The 21,603-nt window shown below is 33.2% G+C and overlaps 2 protein-coding genes across 2 annotated transcripts in view; one reads left to right on the top strand and one right to left on the bottom strand.

Annotated features, from left to right (window-relative positions):
• Positions 1-1,254: 1,254 nt before the first annotated feature.
• LOC108720810 (MORN repeat-containing protein 3) lies at positions 1,255-4,330 on the top strand. The gene is made up of 3 exons (XM_018445018.1): positions 1,255-1,514; positions 2,345-2,637; positions 2,918-4,330. The coding sequence occupies exons 1-3, from the start codon at positions 1,339-1,341 to the stop codon at positions 3,124-3,126; spliced, it is 678 nt and encodes a 225-aa protein (XP_018300520.1). The 5' UTR covers positions 1,255-1,338; the 3' UTR covers positions 3,127-4,330.
• LOC108720809 (calcium release-activated calcium channel protein 1) overlaps positions 3,155-21,603 on the bottom strand; it is a 26,651-nt gene continuing 8,202 nt past the window's right edge. Inside the window, 5 exon segments of the mRNA XM_018445017.1 lie at positions 3,155-5,520; positions 6,317-6,445; positions 6,659-6,721; positions 6,724-6,738; positions 11,561-11,760. Of these exon segments, the coding sequence (XP_018300519.1) occupies positions 4,993-5,520; positions 6,317-6,445; positions 6,659-6,721; positions 6,724-6,738; positions 11,561-11,760 (935 nt within the window). The 3' untranslated portion in view covers positions 3,155-4,992.

The following is a 21,603-nucleotide window of genomic DNA, read 5'->3' as shown; positions in this document are numbered from 1 at the left end:
CGTCGTACGACGAAAATCGGATGCAGTGTGAATCAGGAATCTAAATCAAAAAGGATGAACTAATTTTTTTGACGTTATTATTAAAAGTCTTTCGATTTCAGCGAATTGAAGTATTATATGCAGAATAATTAGAGGAATCATATTATGTAAAAAAATTCGTATAATTCCATTTAAAAAAATGACCTTGACCTTCAAATAACCTTAAAAATCGACCTAAAGGTCAAAATCATTAGCACAGATAAATAACCCCCATTGTCCTGAACAAGTTTTGTCTGAACTATTTTTCTGTATCTGCCTTACCGACGGAGAAATTTGGTTGGGTAAAATGGCCCACCGTGTATGTATATAGAGTTCAATAGTTTTAAAGTACATTAAGTTTAAAAACTAAAAATATGTAGGAAAAAAATAATGTTTTATATCAAGATTCGAAACTTGAAAATAAGTATGTTAAATAATATAAAAATTAAGAGTCATCAAATGAAAAAAATAAAAAATAAATAATTTACTTTCGTGATAAAAAGATCGTTCAAAACAATTAAAATGCCATTTTGGTGAGAATATGCAAAACGAATTAATATGAAACAATGTATAGGCCAGTTTATAAGAATCGGGATTAACTTAGAGTCATATGAGGTAAGCGCGCGCTTATAATGGGCTAGTAGATTGAAAAACTGCATTTCCTATTCAAAATTTTGAATTGAACAGTATTCACAATGCACAGAAAAAGCTGATATTATTTTTAGATTGAAAGGCATTGAGATATGCTCCATGCAATTCCTATAAATGAATAAAAATGCATTCAGGATTGAAAAGCATTCATTTTAACACATTCGTGAATCTATATTTCTGAAAATCTGAATCCATTTCAATCCATTTCAATCCATTCTCGTTTGCTGGGACTCTTAAACTTGAGAATATGCACTCATGTATTAGAGTTTCGATTATATATCTTGGAACAAGGTGAAAATTACAAAAGTGAGTAAATTCACTAGTCGTTGATCAATGTAATTATAAATATTCCAATAAATTTATTCATTTTTGTTTTTCTCTTTTCTCTTAATTTTAAGAAATACAGACCATTCCCATGTATCGTTTAAAAATAATACATGGATAATTATCCTTGTTTAACATTCGTTGATACGGGAGGACATTCAGGTGGGGAATTTGAACATATAGTCCAAGAATTTACTTTAAATTTTAAAATGCGATATGAATGCAATCGTATTTTTCCGCACGTTATGCAGTATGAATTTTGTCTCGATTTACGATTATCGATTGCTTGGGAAATCAGTGAAATGACAAATTAAGAAGTTTATTCCTTCGTGAATATTCGGCGCAATGCCGTTCTTGAAACCACAGAGAGCCACGTGGTGCGAACGGCGAATAGAAGCTTGCAAACGAAACGGCTGGCGACACGCTATATATTTGCCCGAGACGAAACGTATTACTAAAGCGCATTATAAGGGTGAATGGAGAAATGATAAAAGGGAGGGCAAAGGTATAGGAGTCAACAGGTATCACGAAGATAAGTTTGTTCTTTTTAGCTAAAGTTCTTGCATGGTTCATCTTTCTTCCTTTTCTCTCCATGTTGAGAACCGTGCAAGAAGTTCAGCTAAAAAGAACAGGCCTTATGTTCACTGGAAGTTCTTCTCGAGTGCCCATTTAACATGAATCGATAATATCAATTTCGCTTCGTCTAATGTTTCTATATTACGAACAAAACATGTAAAAAATTATTTTTTTTAATATGATAATCGTAAGATTTTTTTTACAAAAAGTATAATTTTTATAATAGAATTCTATTATAAAAATGTAATTTTAATATAAGTTAACTTTTCTGTGATGAATTATATATAATACTCTTTTTCTGGATCAATTACGTTTTAATCACCAATTAAAGTAAGGGATAGAGAAACGAAATTAAGAAAATTACAAAAATAATCGAAGAATCATATAAATTTTGTAATCTTGATAGTTCTCTTAATGTTCAGAATGTGTATTAATTAATACACAATGCATCAATTAATACACAACGTGATAATATTCGTTAATTAAATTGAAACGTGCTTCTTTTCGCGGAATCATGTAATATACTGTTTTTCGTAAGACAAATGAAATGTACTACTCTTCGTAACAGGCGTCGATATATAAATATTTGTATATTAGATCTTTATCTATACAAATTCTTTATCTGAGCAATACAATAAAATTAGTAATAAACTTATGGTAACCATTCTGTGTATATCATACACTGTTATATAATATCCTACTTGCCCGCGAGATTATATACATCCAAGCTGCCGATATTTCATTCGCCATTTCGTTAGGAATCGTTCCTTCGCAGTCACGGTTGGATATACGAAGGCGACTGGTATAACGACCAGAGACACGGTTACGGCGTCCTCAGTAAAATTACACAAGACGGCGACGTGCGCAAGGTGTACGCCGGCAACTGGGCGAAGGGAAGGAAGCACGGATTCGGAAGTAATTGGTACAAGGACGGCAGCTACTACGAAGGCGCATTTCGAGAGAACAAGCGGGATGGTTGCGGCCGGGTTTGGTACAAGTGCGGCAGCGGATATTACCAGGGCACGTGGCTGAACGATCGTTATCATGGAGAAGGGATACTCATTCAAGGTTGCGATTAATTAAGAAATAAAAAAAGTAGATATACATGTGGAATTTAGAACTGCATCGCAGAATGAATCCGCTTAAGTCTTTCTCAATTTCTTTTTAATTACGTAATACATAGAACAAAAAGTGATACATTTTCCTTAACGTCCTTAGCTTGTGTTTGATTTTATTCTTTGCGTTTGCGAAAATTGTGAACTATAAATTACATTATTCCTCATTCAAGGCGCTTCATACTTATATCTTCAAGAAATTCCTATAAATATTAATCTTAAAATCTTCATAGAAAACGGTAATCTTTACGAGGGTCACTTTACAAATGGCAAGAAGGAAGGTCGAGGTGTTTTCTATCATTTAGAGAGACGTCAAGTACAGGAAGGTCTTTGGGAGAATGACGTCTGCGTGAACAGCACGATAGAAGACATCCGACAGCCAGCTTTATATCCGATGTTGCACATTCCGAAGATAAACAGTCGAGTAGCGATATACTTATAAGTGCATTGCGTAACGTTTCGTTTACGTCTCTTCTCAGATCAATTTGAACATAATGTTTCACGTTTCACTGGCCTTTCTCGAGTTCGCGGTAAACTACGCGCGAAAATATAATGCGTGCATGTTTTATACGTACGATTTTTTTATTTTGATAGAGAGAATTAATAAAGAGATTTTCATTTTTTAATTTTTATTTTAGCAATCAGCGCATTTCACGCGCCAAAATGATATATACAAATAATTGGACATATACATGATGTCCCACTCAACGTATCTCTTTCATCTTTGCAGGGTAAGCACAAATCCCCCTCCAGACCATACTTTTATCTGAATATTTTTGGATTCAATCTTATCCTACAAAGATGGTGGCACGTATGGCTTCAGGCCCAGGATGGTCGAATTGCGATTTGAAGATACGGATTCAATTCCACACGTACTTTATAAACGCGGTTTTCTGGATATCACCGTTCTATCTAGTTGCTAATTAAGGGGCAATATTGCCGTATCTGATGTGAATAACCTGCTTAAGCAGGAATAATTAACAACCTGAAAAAGGCTTAAGGCCGTAGCGTTCTGACGAGCTTCATCTCGAAGCTTTACTACTTTAAGCTAATTCGAGACAAAATTTGTGATACATACTAAGTGTGTCCCTGAGAAGGATTAACACTATTATCATCGCATGATATTGTGGCCCTATATAGTGAGCTGGAAAGTCAAAATAGGGGAACTCAAAGAAGAACCCTCCAAAGATAAAGAGTGATCATCGTTAGATAGAATACCTTGTATATATGTTCGTACAGCACAGAAGCTTTCAGCAATATTGCTGGGACGTTTGCAATGTTACTACAATATTACTTGAACGTATACAACGTTGTTACAATGTTGCTGGAATGATCTGTGCTGTATGAACGTTTTCGACTTTCATTCATCGTCGAAATGTAATATCTCGAGTGATATCGTGTACCCACATCCGAGTCGCCGTTTTTTGATATTTCGTTCCTTATTTTTACGGCAGTCAAAATACTTGAATACAATGTACTTACTTGAGAGTAATGTACTTGACGCGCTAAAAAAATGATAAGCAAAACAGCTATCTATTTAAGAAAAAATATCGACTTTCGTTTGTCGGAGATGGCAGAAATAATGTGTGTCAGATATAATGTTATACCTGCCTAGTATAACGTCACAACACTTAATAAATATAAAATCGATCGCGTTTCTCGAATAAGCACATTTTTTCGAAAGATAAGTACATTCGAGTACATAGCCAGTCATGTCACCTCTCGATAATTCAGGCTATTATATTATCGCTTTTTACGCTGTACGGCGATAACACGCAGAAGGATCTGGTAATAGTCAAAGTATACTACTCTTTCTACGTTTTAAGTCGCAACGCGAATAAAGGAATGTATTTTGTGCCTACATATACAACGATGTTATCGAATTTCGTATCCCCTTCCTGAAGTCGACACGATGCTTTTGTAACGCGCGCATCGTGCAGATGAGCGGAGTCTCATCACGCTTATACTAATTTACATCACAGAGAAACACGCGTATAAAAAAAAAGAAGAGGAAGATCCTTATCTGTTGACCGAATCTTCGCAACATCTGTAGCGCGTGTGTGCCGATGTGTGTGAAGAAAACGATTGTCTGTCATGTTCTTCGAATGGTTCACGTTCGAAAGACTTTCCTAGCAAAATCCTCCGAGAAACATCGCAAGCGCTCGTCGCAGCACGTTGTCTTGAAAAAGATCTCTGCCTCTCTGTCTCTATCTTTCTTTCTCGCCGTGTTCCGCGGAACGGAAATTCTTTTTGTCGCGTTCAATTCGCGAGTCCAATTTCGGCGGCAAGAAAAATTGCAAAGACCGATTCATACGATATGCGTTACTCCGGTCTGCAAAAGATTCACGCCATTTCTGCCCTCCACATCTGTAGACTCGATCTGTTCCTTGAGTAACTCGAGTTCTCGTATACCGGATACCGTAACTTCGTACTTGTGTGCAACGAGACTCCGATAGAAATGTATCGCGAACGCAAGAAAGATTATCAGCACTGGTATCAACACTATGCAGGCCGACCAAGCAGCGACCTGTGAAAAGTCATAGAACTTCACCCAGCAGAGTATCGCGATCTCCAGTAGGAATAGAAGAAGGCCCAGCAGCGTGGAGAAGGCCCACGCGACTTCGATGTACCAATGTAGACGCTCGTGTGGCGACTCATGCACAAGGCTTATGCTATGGAGATTGCATACGGCTTCGATATTCGGCAGTATACAAGTGGATATCATCAGCGCCAACATGTGCACGGCTACGAGCAAGGTCGTGCATACGGCGAAGGCGATCAGCATCTCCGGTGGAACGTGCGTTTCGGGATTCAGCTGCACCTCTACCATGGCGACCTGTGGACAATGATCTTTGTCGAGTCTTAGAAATTACTTCAGCGTATTTATCATCCGAATATCACCAAGAAACGCGGACTATCGTTACTCGCGTGGTTTTTTTAACGTAATTACTTGCATAAAGTGTTTCTAACTCAAACATTATATGTCAATTTTCATTATTTTCTTTAATGATTTACAATTAAGAATTAAATAAAGATTGATAATTTTATACTTCTTTAGATAAATAAAGGCAAAAATTGTTTTTAAATCGTGCAACAATTTGCGCCAAATATAATGTGTATAAAAAGCATACGTTTAGTGACTTGATAAACGATTTGATGTTCTGGATAAATTACGCGAGTAATAAAAAGTTAAATGCCAAATAAATGTCAAAAACGCATTCAGATTCCACCAACTCGCATACTCGATTAGGAAGCAATAAAATTTATTAAAATTTATTAAAAGATATAAAAATATTTAAATAAGTATTACAATTTTATACGCGCACGTAGGTATTTTTTATTTACGCAGATATTCGTTAGAGAAACATTCGCGTTGATGAGTTTGTTCAAACAATACAAATCGCTTCCGGAATTATGCTCTTCAGTTCACAGAGGCTTTTTTTTTTCATTTCCGTGTAATGATTACAAAACCAAACGATGTAATCTATTACGGTGAGCTCGATTAATTAATCGCGGAGGATGCGGACGCGCGTCGATCTATGAATATAGAGAAATCGTGATAAAAACTTATCGCGCCGCTGTTGATGGTTCGACGAAGGATCGTTTCGCTTCCGCGAGCGACGTTTTCTTACCATAGCGAAACCGGATAGCAGGGCTGATGTTTTACTGGACGCCTTGAGCTTCGCGCGGCTCAGCTGCAGTTTTCTCCAGGACAAGTAGCCCGGTGTGTGAAGGCCATCCCCCGCTTGCGACATCGTCGACTGTGACGAACAAAACGAACGCAGAAAGAAATTAGTTTAGACTGAATGGAAGGGCGCAATCGTAGGAAGAGATATGTGATCGCATTCTCATTGTCTCACAGAGGGGCGGGGAGGAAGGGATACTATAAAGCCTGCGACACTTGACCTTGCGATCTCACGGGGAATAAACTCTTCGTGGAAGCTTAAACGCGAGTAAAAAAGAGAGGCACGTACCAGAAATCGATGGCAACGTCGGTGCCAATGGGAGAACTTGCCAAAAGTCCCGCAGTAGTAGGACAAAAAACCAATGGATGCTGAACGAAACAAATAATAAGGAAAATTAATGAAAAAACGTAGAAACGAAAACGGTGGCTGATACGTTACGGCGAGATCTGACTGCGTCTTGCGGGAGGTCTGGCGAGCGTGAGGACGAAGAAACACGTGCACGCACGCACACACGCACACACACATACGCACACGCACACACACATACTCGTTTACATGCACACATATTATACATAGGAACATTGCGTGCGAGGGAGCACTTGCGCTGATGCATGCATTAACGAGAGACTTTACTTATCGTGACTCGTTGTTTCACATATTCTCCGGGAAGATGACTCAATTTAATTTACGATCGCCGATCTTCGCGCGATTGAGATTTCCGGTCGGGCGGAAATGTTAGCAAGACGTTAAATAGAAGATAATGAAAAAGTATGACCCGGATGCAAAATGCGCGAAAAAAGTATAGGGAAAATAAAGTGTGTGAACGATATACACCCATTGTAAAATATTGCGGCATTTACAAGCACATCTTGCCACAAGATGTGCAAAATGAGTGCTTTAGGAATATTCTTGATTCTTTTAGCGTTTCGTATGATTTTTACTTTCATGTCCAAATCCGACGATTGGATGTAAATATTAATAAATGTGATATCAAGAAACACCAACTTATGATATATGATTAAATAATATTGTTTTTTCTACCTACGTCAAGATGTATCATCGCGTCTTGATACGTCTTGAGAAATGACTGACGAGCGAAAAAGAAACACGTTGTCACACAATACTATCTTTTGTTTGTTTAAAGCTAAGAAAAAGATATATGTATTCAATGTCAATCTGTGTATTTCAACAACTCGATGTACACAGGCAAACACTTTCAAACATTTGCACTTGCTCGTGAGTTGTATACCAGACAACATGTATATATACACGTACAATTAGAACTAAAGAAAGACCTTTTTGTAAAAGACGCTTTTAAGATGTTTTATGTCCCGATTTTGGATTTTGTGTTGTCTAAGATTGCTTCGACTTGTACATACATAATACAAATCACATTATTTAGATTATTTACATTTCTTCCGTCAAATTTTTTTTTCATGAACAATAAACAGGTGATTATAATAAACACGCGATCAGCACACGGCAAAGCACATTACATATACCAATAAGTTAAAAAGAGGATGCATACATAACGAGAACGTCGTATATCTTGTATCATTATTTGCAGATACGTATGTTTATCTATTTTTATCCTGTTAATCGCAATAAGCTTACAGTAATCGGACATGCAGCTCCCGAAGAATGCACATAAATTTTCTTGCCATAACAAAGATTAATTAACTATCATTATTTGAAATCTACATTATAATTGAATGTACAAACATATCAGTAATATCAAAAATACTATTTTGTTCATTCGATGAAAACACTTTGCCATAAATTGCCATGAAATACAAAGGCAACTCAACTCAGTCTTCGCGGCGTACAAAGAAAAAAAAGGGGAAGTACAATATTACGACGATATCGTTACGAACGACATCCGGATAATTATCAGTACGTAACACACATGCAAAGTGAAGAATTGAAGAATATGCGACTAATTGCGCGTTCAAAGTCAGTGTAATAACGATGTTCGAAAAAATAGCATATAATCCGTAATAGCGTTTTTCATTGGCAGAACTAGTGTGCACTTAGTGCACTTTAAAGCCGTTGTACACAAATCGTCATAAAGATGTACGTTTAATAAAAATATACAAACGAATTAAACCGCGAAATATTCAATACATTTTATTGTGCTATTTGATAAAATATACTTTAAGCACTTTATCAATTAAGATATATTTTTACATTTAGATTAGAATAGTGTACAACAGCTTTAATGTGCACTGAGTGCGCACTAGTTTTGCCAATGAAAAATGCTATAAGTGAAAAGGATTTTTAAAAAACATGCATTTGTCAACCGTGAATGAGATTAACCATAGTGAAGCTGACGGTATCGCATTGACGCTCAACCAATCGTATGATCGAATTTGAAGTAATGTATTATTTTAAAGCAATCTAGATATTGAAATAATTTCACTGGTAATTGTATATCGATATGTGAATAATACTTCTATTTTTATAAAACCACAACGCTACAAACTTTAATTATATTGGTATTGAACATTGAACTCAGAGAAAAAAAATTTTGGCATCTGTAACTATAATTACTTGTTACTACAATTATGATTATTTTACTGCTGTTAATATTAATAATAACTATATATTATATTGTTGTTTCAAAGAATATTTAACTAAGTAATTGCAATTATTTTATATAGTAATAATAACTATACCTAAATAACATGCATGTTGCAAGATATCTAAAAGACGTCTTTTAGACATAAGATATCTAAAAAAACATCTTTTGGATATTCTTACGCAACATAAATGTTATCTGGGTAATTATAGTCATTTTCAGTTGTCAACAATATATATTTGTTAATATATATTGAATGAGAACTATACATACAGTTATTATTGCTAACATTATAGTAATAATAATCATATTATGTAACATGCAATTATAGTTACAGTTCTCCTCTCAGTGAAAATTAATCAATAATATACCGACATTAATATTATTACTGACTAATTAATAAATTAATTAAATTCGTTATCATGTAAAATCGGTATTGTTTACACCGTTTTAAAAATTCCTGCTTTAAAGCGGCGTTGAAGGTATTATTACGAATACGAAGAAAACAGATCTATTATTACGTACTCAATAGAAACAGTTCTACGTATTAGAATCATAAGAAATCTAATGTATATTGATCCTGCTACGATCTTATTATCGAACATTTCATTACTTCCAGTAATGTATCGGAAAATATTTTGATAACAGACTACGATTTTTTAAACATAAGAAATGTGCATTTTATATACATATATATATAAATTAGAAAATTGAGCTAATCTTAATTTTTCTCTCTACTCTCTCATTTTTGTAATTACGCAATAATTAAACTTGATAAAAGCTTATACGATTTAATACGTTATTTTACGTAGTAATGAAAGATAAAAAAATAATCGAATATTTTTATGTAAGCAAAATAAGTTTATTGATTAAAAAAAATAAACTTAATAATTCTATCAAATCTTAATAATTTCTATCAATACACGAATATTATGAGAAACGTATTACTACATGTTTAAAAGTATTCTCCAGAAATAGAAACGACTGTTGTTTATTACACAGAGTAAATTAGAGAATTCGATAATAAAAGAGAAGAATTAATAATTATTTAAAACGTAATAATCATTTCATTCGTCTCTTTTATTATCGATTTCTTAAATCTACTCTGTTTAATAAACAAACAATTCTAATTTGAGAGAATTTTACTTTTACACATATAATCGTTTGATATTCAGTATCAAGCTGCTCCTCGCTCTGATGAAGTGGACTGCAAGATTCACGAAACGTTGGTATTCCAAGAATGGATCTGGACATGGAGAAAACCCGCGAAATGCATGATTTTCATATATAATGCGTTTCTTAATATCGAGTGTTGATAGAAATAAATATAAATTGAAATAATAAATAGATAATTGTAAATAATTATTTAGAAGAAGTAAATATTTCATATAATCACTATACAGAAATAGAAAATGCTTATTTGAATGTTGTAAACATGAAATAAATTCAGTGAAACATTCACTATTTATATCGCAAATATTTATATCTCACACATATAGATACCATTATATTGCATGTATCATTATATGTATTTGAAACTTAAAATTTCAACACTTATGTTAACAAATCATTCTCAGCGAATATGAGAGAAATAAAGTCTTTAACATTGGAAAATCACTCATCCTGCAATTTTCCCGGCAATAATAAAAAGAACATTAATTAGCTCAAATCAATCGTGAAGTGAATACCGGGAACGAGAATAATAATGACATAATAGTTGCTTTCCATTTACACACAAGTGAAACTGAGTCTGAAGTGTGTGTGAGCTGAATATTTTATTCACAAAATCTAAGAGATACGTATTTTTTTATACGTAGGCTAACTCATGTTTAAGGGATGAAACACCCCTTAAACATGAGTTAGCGCACGTACACTGAAAAAAAATATAGTCAATTTTAACAAATATTTAGTTCAATACCGCCAACTTACTGTCAACTAAATATTTATTAAATATAAAGATATATTTATTTGTTACAAGAAACATTAATTTGATTTAACAATCATTCTTTTTACTAAACAAATATTTATTTACTGTAAGTGAATGTTTAGTTGGCAGTATTGAACTAAATATTTATTAAAATTGACTATATTTTTTTTCAGTGTATAAAAAAATACGTGTCTCTTAGATTTTCGTGTTTAACAACATATTTCATGGAGGATCAAATCGGTTCCGGATTGTTGTGAAACTTTCCTTGTCAGATTAATGACGTCACTACTTGTTTACTTTGATAAAAAGTTATCCCATGTCAACACAGGTTCATAACCTCACTCTGAAGTGAGTTTACGAGATTCACTAAAGCACACGCGGTCTCGATCTTGTACAGATTATAGGTAAAAACTCAGTTGAATCTCACTTGTCAGAATGCAAAAGGAACGCGCATTCAGCTGAATGATGACGTTACAAGTGAGAATTATCTGAGAATCGGTGTAAATCGGAAAACAACTAATGAAAAGCGAAGTAAAATATAGGTAGTCAAAGTGGCAACAGCACAGAATGAACGGAGGGAAAAAAAACGCATATACATATACGCGATAGGCACGTACTCGCGGAGCGGATGAAAAAGAAAGGATCTCTGCCGTGGAGAAGGATCAGCTAAGGCAAATCTACCGACCTGACAGTGATCGTGGAACGGTTTGTGAAAGCAGTGGCCGTCAGCGTTGCGCAGGTGTTCGTGCACCACGTGTACGTGGGTCGGCAAATGCGAAGAGGGGAGCACCGCTCCGCTGCTCTCCGCGCCAAACAATGAATTTCGTCCGGTGCTGGTCGACCATACGGACATCAGGCTTGATCCTTGCGCTGCTCTGTCCGGAGCTGCAATGAAATCGGAATGAATAGGAAGATTTCCCGATCGCGCGATCGCACAAAACGGAGGTGCGATCGTTCAAAAAATGGAGTACCGAGGATAAATAAAAATAAAAGCAGGATATAAAAAATCTACGTTTATTCAGATATATGAGACTCGAGATGTAACATTTCCATTTGAAATGTCTATTCCTTCCTGACGGATATCTCGTAGTAATATGATTGTTTCGTTCTCAAGTATAGTGGCTAATAAAAAAGTATAGTTTGAATCTTGTTAAACTTTAAGAGGAGACAGAAGATTTGTATGGTTTAATTGGCAAAAGCGAATTTATTTCAGGAAAAGGAATAAATAAGCATAATTCTTTGTTTAAATATTATTTACTATCATATTCATAACATAAAAAATTAATTTGTAATAAAATTTGTTAAAAATATTTTGTTTTATAGATTTAACTTAAAAAGGGATGTTTAAAAAATGTTATAACAAAATAGTAGCAACATAAATAATAATGTTTACGTGAAGATTAAAGTTTCACGTTTATGCAGTTGTTACCATTGTGTAACAATACTTTTTAAATATCTATTTTAGGTTCCACTTGAAGAGCAAAGTGTCTTGAGGAAAATGACTAGGTGACTAACAAATTACTTACTCAAAAGTCATGCAATCGTGGTAAAACGTAAGGTCCAAAAATTTTTGGGCCTGTCTTCAATGATAGAAAGCTCCTATATTTTTAATAAAATTTGAATTATACAAATTAATTTTCTACATCGCCTTTAATCTCCTGTTCTCTTCCTTAAGTGTTGGAAGTTACGCATTTTGCATATTGTATTAATATTTCCTTGTGAATAAAAATATATACACATACAGGGAGTCCCGAATTTGACGAATCAAAATGTCATAGCCAGAAAATTTTCAAAAAAAAAATAAGTTAAAAGGAGTTAAAAAGAAGTTGAAAAGAGGTATCCCCCATTTTTGTTTTGAGCAATAGTTTTAAAATTGACCAATTACAGATTACGGATAAATGGTTGTCTGTCCGTGAGTCGCACATCGATAGCGTTAATAGTGGGTGCTTTCCATTTAGTCACACAAGTCGACACAAACATCATTCCATCTTCTTCGGAGAGTAACAAAGATAGGCCGATACTTACGTCGACTTGTGTCGATTTGTGTCATCAAATGGAAACCACCTATTGGTGCGTGGCGACTCACAGGTAAACAGCCATTTAATCGTAATCTGTAATTAGCCAATTTTTAATTTTTATACCTCAAAAACTACTTGGAACAAAAATGACAAATATTTAAATTTATTTTTTTTTTTAGAATCTTCTTATTGTGGTATTGATTTGCGAAAATCGAAACATTCTGTATATTATAAGTATATAAATATAATATATATATATTTTAGATTTGATGTATCTATTTTATTTCATCATTTTGATTTTAGATGGCAGAAGTAACGCTTCCTCGTAGAGGAACTCGATAATTCCTCTCTCTTTCTTTCTCTCTCTCTCTCTTTATTTGAGATCACATCTTGATTATTTTCGTTTTTATTTCTCTAAAATCTAAGCGGCGATTCTTAACGACGTACAACAGTAAACAGGCGCTGAAGGAAGTAAAATATAAAAGTATCGTTCACGTAACTCAACGTTAATATGCAGATCTCGGTATCCTCCGCGATTCGATTTCATGGAACATCAATTTGACACGGAACTACAATAAAATCAAAATGCATGAGATGCCGAAGTATTCTACACATTATAACGTGCCAAGGAATGTAATTAGAACCAGATATATCTATGTATGTCCTTGATTCACTTGCTATTTTGCGATCGTTAATTTCGTCCGCTATGCCAGGCTTCAAGTTCGGCACTGAATCCTCAGCTGATTATTTATCTTTTTAGATAAAGGTTTTCTGACGATCATACATTCACGTGTCTAGAAGATTGCATTTAGAGAAAAAGACATAATAGTAGCAATTGTAAAGGTGACACAATTATACAAGTTTTATATCTAGAACAAATATACTCTCTAAATTCTTTCGAATGGAGCCTCACTTTAAAGAATGATAATTGACCCAGTTTTAAGAAAGAATGACTCAATTTTCAATATTTAAGAGTGAGATTTCAGTCTTCAGTCTTCCTTGATTCACTCTAAAAGTTTTAGAGAGTAGGGGAGACCGGAGACAAAAGTAACACGGGACAATAGTAACATCGTTAATATTTCTTAAACTATAATAGATATGTGTATGCGGCTGCATGGTAAAATTCTGTAGACAGATCGGCATTGAATCGTTCGTTACATGCTGATTTTCGCGGAACGTGCACGAGTGCAGGAGCAAAAATTACTTTTTTCATGCATCAAGTAAGTTTTATTGCGTGCATAAAATCTAAAATATTTTTTTTTCTTTATAATATAAAGGTATAGTGTATTATCATAATATGTTTTAATGATTATCTGCGTTGATAATTTGTACATTTGGGTTGATTTTTATTTAGGTTTTTATTTAAAAAATTTACTATAAATCATAAAATATCATTAGGGGACAATAGTAACCTAATCAATACCTAGGGTCAGTTGTAACATTACAATCATTCCCAAATTTACTTAATTTTATTTTAGTATTATTTTGTACAATGTTATTTGTATTTTTCTTCATAGAATCCCATTAACAAGAAAACACAAGACAGATAAGAGACAAATATAACTATACATATAAAAGAAGTGTCTTTATACAAACAGAGACATTTAAAAAAGTTATGAAAGACGAGATATCCATTTATGCAGCTGCAAGAAAGAGTATGACTTATGTTGTTATATTACGTGCCTCTGACAAATGTGGTACAATTATCCCCCTCTACTGTTATAATCGTCCCTGGGGGTTGGGACGGTTGTAACAAAATTCCTCATAGTCTTTAAACAAACATAACTTTTTTCTAATTACATAAAATAATTAAACCAAAGAAAATTTTATATCTAAATAAATTCTATATCTAAAGATACATACTTTTTTTTTAATGTAAGTATCATATTTTAACTGTTATAACACTTCAAAGTCAAAATGTCTTTTGTCCCCGGTCTCCCCTACGTGTAGTTGAATAAATTATTTTATAATTATAGCAACTATAAAATAGTTTATTCAACTATATATATGGACATTAATTTGTTCAATTATGGACATAATTCTACATATCAAACTTGTATAATATTGTCACCTTTAGTTGCTATTTTTTTATAAGTGCGCTTAAACAAAGTTTCAATCAATGCTGTCGTACATGAATTATGTTTGAATCTATCTGTGGAGATATGAAAGAAAAAGAACGCAGCGGAGATTTATCAATGGTGCAGTCTCACGAAGTAAAATAATAAGATGCGAAACGCGATATACCACTTAATTTGCTTTAATGAACGTGTCAATTGAACAAATCACGCGACTTATATGCGTGGTTGGCCGATCATACCGATTACAGCAATGTCGGAGCGATCGAAAATCCGCGACGTAATAGAGCCCGGTGAACGTCTCGGTGAATTAATGCACTCGTCGCCACGTACGCGTTCTTGTAACACGCGCACAAGGTTGAAAAATGTGATGCACGTTCGCCGGAAAGCGGTCTGGGTCAAACCAGTGCAGAGAGCTGGTTGAAAAGGATCGCCGATCTAAAAGTGCGATTAGTTGGAGCAGAAAATAATCAGACCGAGAGATGCGGTCTTGGCAAAATAATACAATGTCTCTTGTATTTTCTAACGAATTGTAATTTCTAATCATGCTAAAAAGAAGAAACATGAACAAACGTTTTACATTTTAGTTTTTACACGTATTTTTTTTTCTCTAACACATCGTCTTATATTTTATTTCTCCCGTGCTTATACATTTACTTTGAATTTAAAAAAAATAATAATTAAGCTGCTTCTACGTCTTCAAAACAAAAGATAAATTTAGTGATGCGAATAAAACAGAAACTGCAATTTCAATTTATATGAGATTGATAAATTTGGAGTGTTTCTCTTTTTTTCGTTCTTAAATATCGATTGTTCATAAAAAATTTCGCGATAATTCATAATTAACGGAAATTTGTACCAATAAATGATACGAGGAAATAAGGAACTATATTAATTAATGTTATCATAGAGTTATGTTTTTTCTCATAATTTCATACACTTGTTATGCTTCTCTTTTTTTATTTTTTAAGATATAAGCACTTGTACGATTATTTTGTTTAAGATATAGCAATATAAAGATAGATAGCAAAAAAACACAAAATAGATTTGATGTAATCGCCGTTAATTGATTACATCAAATCTATTTTGTATATTCTTCTACCGATATCCGATCGTCTTCCACGATAGTCATAGTCAGGCAGTATTATACACAGTTTACAAACGTTTTATCGCCCAGGGGGATTACAATTTTAAACGCTGATTCATTTAAAATGGTTTGTATATTCGCATCTCTCGCACCGGCGAAGATAATCGCCCTTAGTATTCGCAATCATTCTACTCTGTCGCTGTTGAATGCAATGGTGTAATCACCATAATCGATAACTTCATTCACTCAAGAATTATAAATTACATGAGCAACAGACATAGAAATTATATAATTTGCAACAAACATCCGTATAAGAAAAAGATATTTAAAAATTTATTTGTAAAAAATGTTCATTGAAATAAATCTTTATTTATAAATACAGCGAAATAAAATTTTATTCCTAACAAATAAATTGTTTATTTTAGTTTTTATATACAATTAATGAGATGTATCTCATTATAGAAATATGTATTTCTTCTCTCGTGCTATCAAATTTTTTTATAACCAATTAATATCGAAAAAACACATGTCACATGTAACATTTGCTCACGAAAATGTTAACTTTTTTTTCTTAGTGTTTTATTACTTTTATTATATAGAAACTTACACTAATTGTATTTGTGTTATTAATTTACGTTTATATGTATAAATTAGATTTTTTTTACAGTATTTTTTACAGTACAAAGATACTTGAAAACTGTTTAAGGAGTTTTCTTTAGATTTTCCTTTAAACATCTTATTATTTTACTTTATAATTCTCATTGAATTCAGTAAGAAGATTTTACAATAAGATACGTACACTGAAAAAAATGTGATTAAACCGACAAGAATGATTTGGTGAGAATTTCTGTTTAGTCTCACTAAAATGCCATTCTTATTGGACTTCTTTTCTGATTTAGGTAATCAGAACATTTTTCTCAATAAAAATGTGCTGTTTAAATTCTTTGGAATGGAGTCTTACTCAAAAGACTGAAAATTGGACCAGTCTTAGAAAAGAATGGCTCTTTTTAAGAATGAGATTTCATTCTCTAGAACGATATTCTCTGAAGTTTTAAAGAGTGAGCAATTAAAACATAAAATAAAGACGCCATCAACATGTGTGATAACCCTAACAACTTGTATTCTTTTTTTTTCTTTTTCCCTTCTTTCTGTATTATTCTTCCTTCTTTTTCGCAGACACGCTGACACCGGCACTTTGACCCACGATCGTTGATTACGCCACTGGTGTCGTACTAACATACAACAAATCGCAATATACGTAACCCTGCCGCCTAGACGGCGGCGAATTGACCGGAGGACAAACATAGAAGCGGCGGCGAGTTACGGTCGGGATTCGCGGCCACTGCAAATCTACCAGGCCGACCGAAAATGTCTTTTCATTTCCTCGCGAAAACTATAAAGATATTATCGCGTTGTCACCGTCGTCCACGCGATCGCCGTTGCCAATACCGGCGCCTTTATAACGCCTTGCCAATATCACTAAAAATACAGGATCTGAGAAACGTACAATCCCGCCGTTCTGGCTCGCGTACGGAATTAAATCGCGATTAATAATGCAGACGCAGACTCGACATCGTACAATGACATACGATCGTCATTCACTCATACGAACAGAGATTATTCTCACGGCTATAAATTCCTTCCGTGATCGCGCAATCGATGATAACGCGGAAATCGCCGCGAGGGTCAAGCATTCGTAAACATCGACGTGACAAAATGAATCGGGACGAGCGAGGGGAGATAATTAGTGTCCATTCAAAAATTACCATTCTCAGGACGCGAATCGGCGAACGTCGTGAAATCATAATGAATGAATGAACTGAAGGCTCGACACGCTGATCTCCTTCTCGAGTCTCCTCTCGATGTGCCTCGCTTTCTTTCGGAGGTTATCGTATTATTGGTCCACGTCAGAATGCGGTGGAAACACTTCGGCACACGTTTGAAATTTAGAGCGCGCGCTCGCGCACGCACCAGCGAAAGGATTCGCAACGACAAGTACGAAGGGACACCGACCAGCGCACTGATGAACAAGCGCAACCGCGAGTGACCGGCGCGGCGACGAGCAGCGGCGAGACAACACAACGCCGAGCGCTGTCGAAGCGCTCCGAGCATCGTCGAGAACTGCCGAGACTGATCGAGGATCGCCGAACAGTCAACCGTCCGGCGACGAATCCGAATGCGCGCGAACGGTTTGATTACGATATGTGTGTTCTCATTGTTGTTGCTACAATGCTGTCGCAATGTTGCTACAATGTTCCAAAATGTTTCTTGCTTACTGGATTGGAGTCAGTGAACTCTATGGCGGGTGTTCATATAGCTTCTTATATTTAAGACTGTCTTAAGTACAGGTGTCACAAACCAATTAAAAAGCCTTATTAACATTATAAGACTTATTAATTAACACTTTAGACTTGTTATTTGACACGGTCTAGAAATAAGGACGGACTATGAATATCAGCCTAAAACACACTGGAGCAAGCCATCGAAGAATGGAAGTATTTAAATTCCCAGAGTTGGATAGGTTAACTTTTTTTTTTAACTAAGTTAAGTTAAAGTTAACAGCTTTAACTTAATTAAAATAGAAGTTAATTCATAATGAAATTAATTGAATTAAATGTTAAGTAATAATAAAAAAAGTAATTGAAAAGTTAAAAGTTAAATTTCATCCGAACGAACAACAAAAAAAAAGAAAAAGAAAAAGTTTGATCATTTTACATAGTATTATACATAATTTTTCGTATTTTTCCTTTCTCACAGCATATTAAAGAATCTGGTTATTTTTGTTCACAAGTAACGATTATACAATATAAAATTACTAAATTATATATTCATTATCCTCTCGCATTGTGTCTTAAAAAAAAAATCAAGTTAAAAGTTAATAGTTACCGATAAAATGTAACTAAGTTAAGTTAAAATTAATTAACTTTTTAACTTAACTTTTATCTTTTTAACTTAGCACTACCCAACCCTGTCAATTTCTAAATAAGGACACATGCAAAGATGCAAAGATGGTACTGTTTTCTTTGTCAGGCATTTGCTGATTGGCTAATGTTGTTTTATTATACTATCATAAGTAGAAAAGAGTCAAAAAGATCAATACTTGCCTTCCTTTTCTTTGTTTGATCGTATTTCCTATAGTTGTTTTAGTATAGGGAAGATTCTAGTTTATTACAGAGATCACTGGTTGAAGCTGGTTGGAACCGTCGGAAAATGGAGGAGGCGTTCTTAAGAATGTATCAACCATATAGTCTCTATCAAAAGTTTGAAGTTAAAAATGTGTTATTATTTACACATTCTATATAAAAATAAATATGAAAACTATGTATATATGAAACAATTGGGTAACATATTTTTAATCAACAACACCTTTTTGTAATTTATTTACTGTGTATTTTATTATTTTTTTATTCTTACAATATTTCAATTTAAAAAATAATAAGAAATATCTCAATTTTTTAAGAAAAATTCTTTAAGCATTCGAAATGATTTATGCAAAGTTTCATTGCGATTCATTGATTATTTATTCCGTAAATGAGTAAAATTTTTCGTATTTGTTTATTTACAAACTAACTAATCAGTGAATTGCAATGAAACATTATTATATGAATAAATCATCTTGAATTTTTTCAAAAGATCGAGATTTTTATCATTTTTTAAGTTGAAATGTTATAACAATAAAAATAATAACAAATACACACATTAAGTAAATTACAAAAAGTTATTGTTGAATAAAAATACGATGTTATTCATACAACTGTTTTGTATCTATATAAAATTTTCATATTTATTTTTTATTATATAGAGAGTATAAATATCAATACATTTTTAACTTCAAACTTTTGATAGGGACTGTATATCTAGTATATCAGATACATTTCAACACAATGCGATATAAGATCGCATGTAATAACCGCAAAGTAATCATAGTTTCTTGACACGGAAGACGATATAGAGAGAGACATTCATTCATGCTTTTTTTCTGCTAATAAACAATGTTTGGAAATAAATCAATGTAAATGCCTGTAAGAACCTAAACTGGGTATTCATGTATTTTATAAATTTTATTAAATATACATTAAAAGGCACTATATAATATAGATTACTGCAATCTTTTAATGCATATAAATCAGTTTTTTAATACACATTTACACTGGATACTCGTGTATTTTATAAATTTTATCAGATATGCATTAAAAGATAATCTAGATTGTTGCCTTTTATAAATTTTATAAATTCTCTTAGATATGCATTAAAAGACAATAACTTAGATTATTATCTTTCAATGCATATATTTAATAAAATTTGTAAAACACACGAATATCCTGCAATATAAGTGCTTACAGCATTTACATTGATTTTATATTATTTAGAATTTTATATTATATAATTCGGAATGTTTGGAAACTTGTCCCTCCCATCCGTATCCAATTTTAGATACAACAATGGCATTATGTTATAGTAAAAAGACACGTCCCAAGAAAAAGGAAAATAAGATGAATTATTATCGTTGCTGTTCGACTAATCGTTTCCTTGACGATGGACCGTAGCAATGCTTTTATCTGCGTTTCTCACTGCTCGTTATTTTCCGTTCCGCATAATTCATATCTTATGTTTATCGCGTATTGCCTCCATTCCCGACATAACAATATTAATCTTTAGTACACGTGATGATTTTCCGATCCTTTATCATACACGATAGATTTTCACTTTTATAACAAAAATTATTAATATAATAAAAATTAAAAATTAAAAATGTTAAAGTATATATGATTCTCACATATACTTTAACATCTTTAGAAAATATTTGTAGAGTATTTGTATATAAAAAAAAAGAAAAGAATAGATCATTATTAGTCAAGTGCTCCTAGTATTTCAAAGAAAGAAATGCGTAAAATACGAATGACCCAATCATATAAGTACTCAGGATTTATAAAACACCGGCATTCATAAATAGCGCGATATTAAAAAAAAATATCAAATATGTTATATGTCGATTTTTCGCGATACATTAAATAATAATTCACATAGTTTAAATAATAGCAAACATAGATGCAAATTATACATATAAGCGAACGTGAAAAATAATGTACGTAGACTTGTAGTTTTAAATAGATATTCATATTTCTGGAATGTTGTTGGAAATATGAAGATAACGAAAAATAAGATGGATATTTCGCGCAATTACATTAGCATAGAAAAGAAATAATTTTCTTTTTTTATACAAATGTAATGTTCATGATAAAGATATCGTTATGATTATGAAAACATGTTATTCCTCGTAATGATGTAATGTTCCTGCAAAATATCACGTCGTGAGATTCATTTGGTTGTGTCATGAACGCTGCATTTTGCAGCATTAAAAAAAGAAAAAACAAAGAACAGATTTTTGCTTGTTAGGCGGAATAGATAGAACATCACGAGCATTATTATCTAGGAAAATATCACGTTTGCGGAACTCATTACAGTTAGAGCATGCATAGAAATATCAGTAGACACGGAAAATTCGATTTTCATATTACCTATATATATATATATATATATATATATA

Source organism: Mycetomoellerius zeteki, unplaced genomic scaffold, assembly GCF_001594055.1.
Source record: "Mycetomoellerius zeteki isolate Tzet28-1 unplaced genomic scaffold, Tzet1.0 scaffold155, whole genome shotgun sequence".
Taxonomy (NCBI): Eukaryota; Metazoa; Arthropoda; class Insecta; order Hymenoptera; family Formicidae; genus Mycetomoellerius; species Mycetomoellerius zeteki.
This window is presented reverse-complemented; position numbering and strand designations above follow the sequence as displayed.

What these genes read in the sequence shown, in the direction of transcription:
- LOC108720810 (XM_018445018.1), top strand. Translation starts at nt 1,339, where the DNA reads ATGCCGTTCTTGAAACCACAGAGAGCCACGTGGTGCGAACGGCGAATA. An exon ending in AAAGGTATAGGAGTCAACAG is followed by an intron (nt 1,515 to 2,344) that starts GTATCACGAAGA and finishes GTTCCTTCGCAG; the next exon opens with TCACGGTTGGATATACGAAG. An exon ending in AGAAGGGATACTCATTCAAG is followed by an intron (nt 2,638 to 2,917) that starts GTTGCGATTAAT and finishes AAATCTTCATAG; the next exon opens with AAAACGGTAATCTTTACGAG.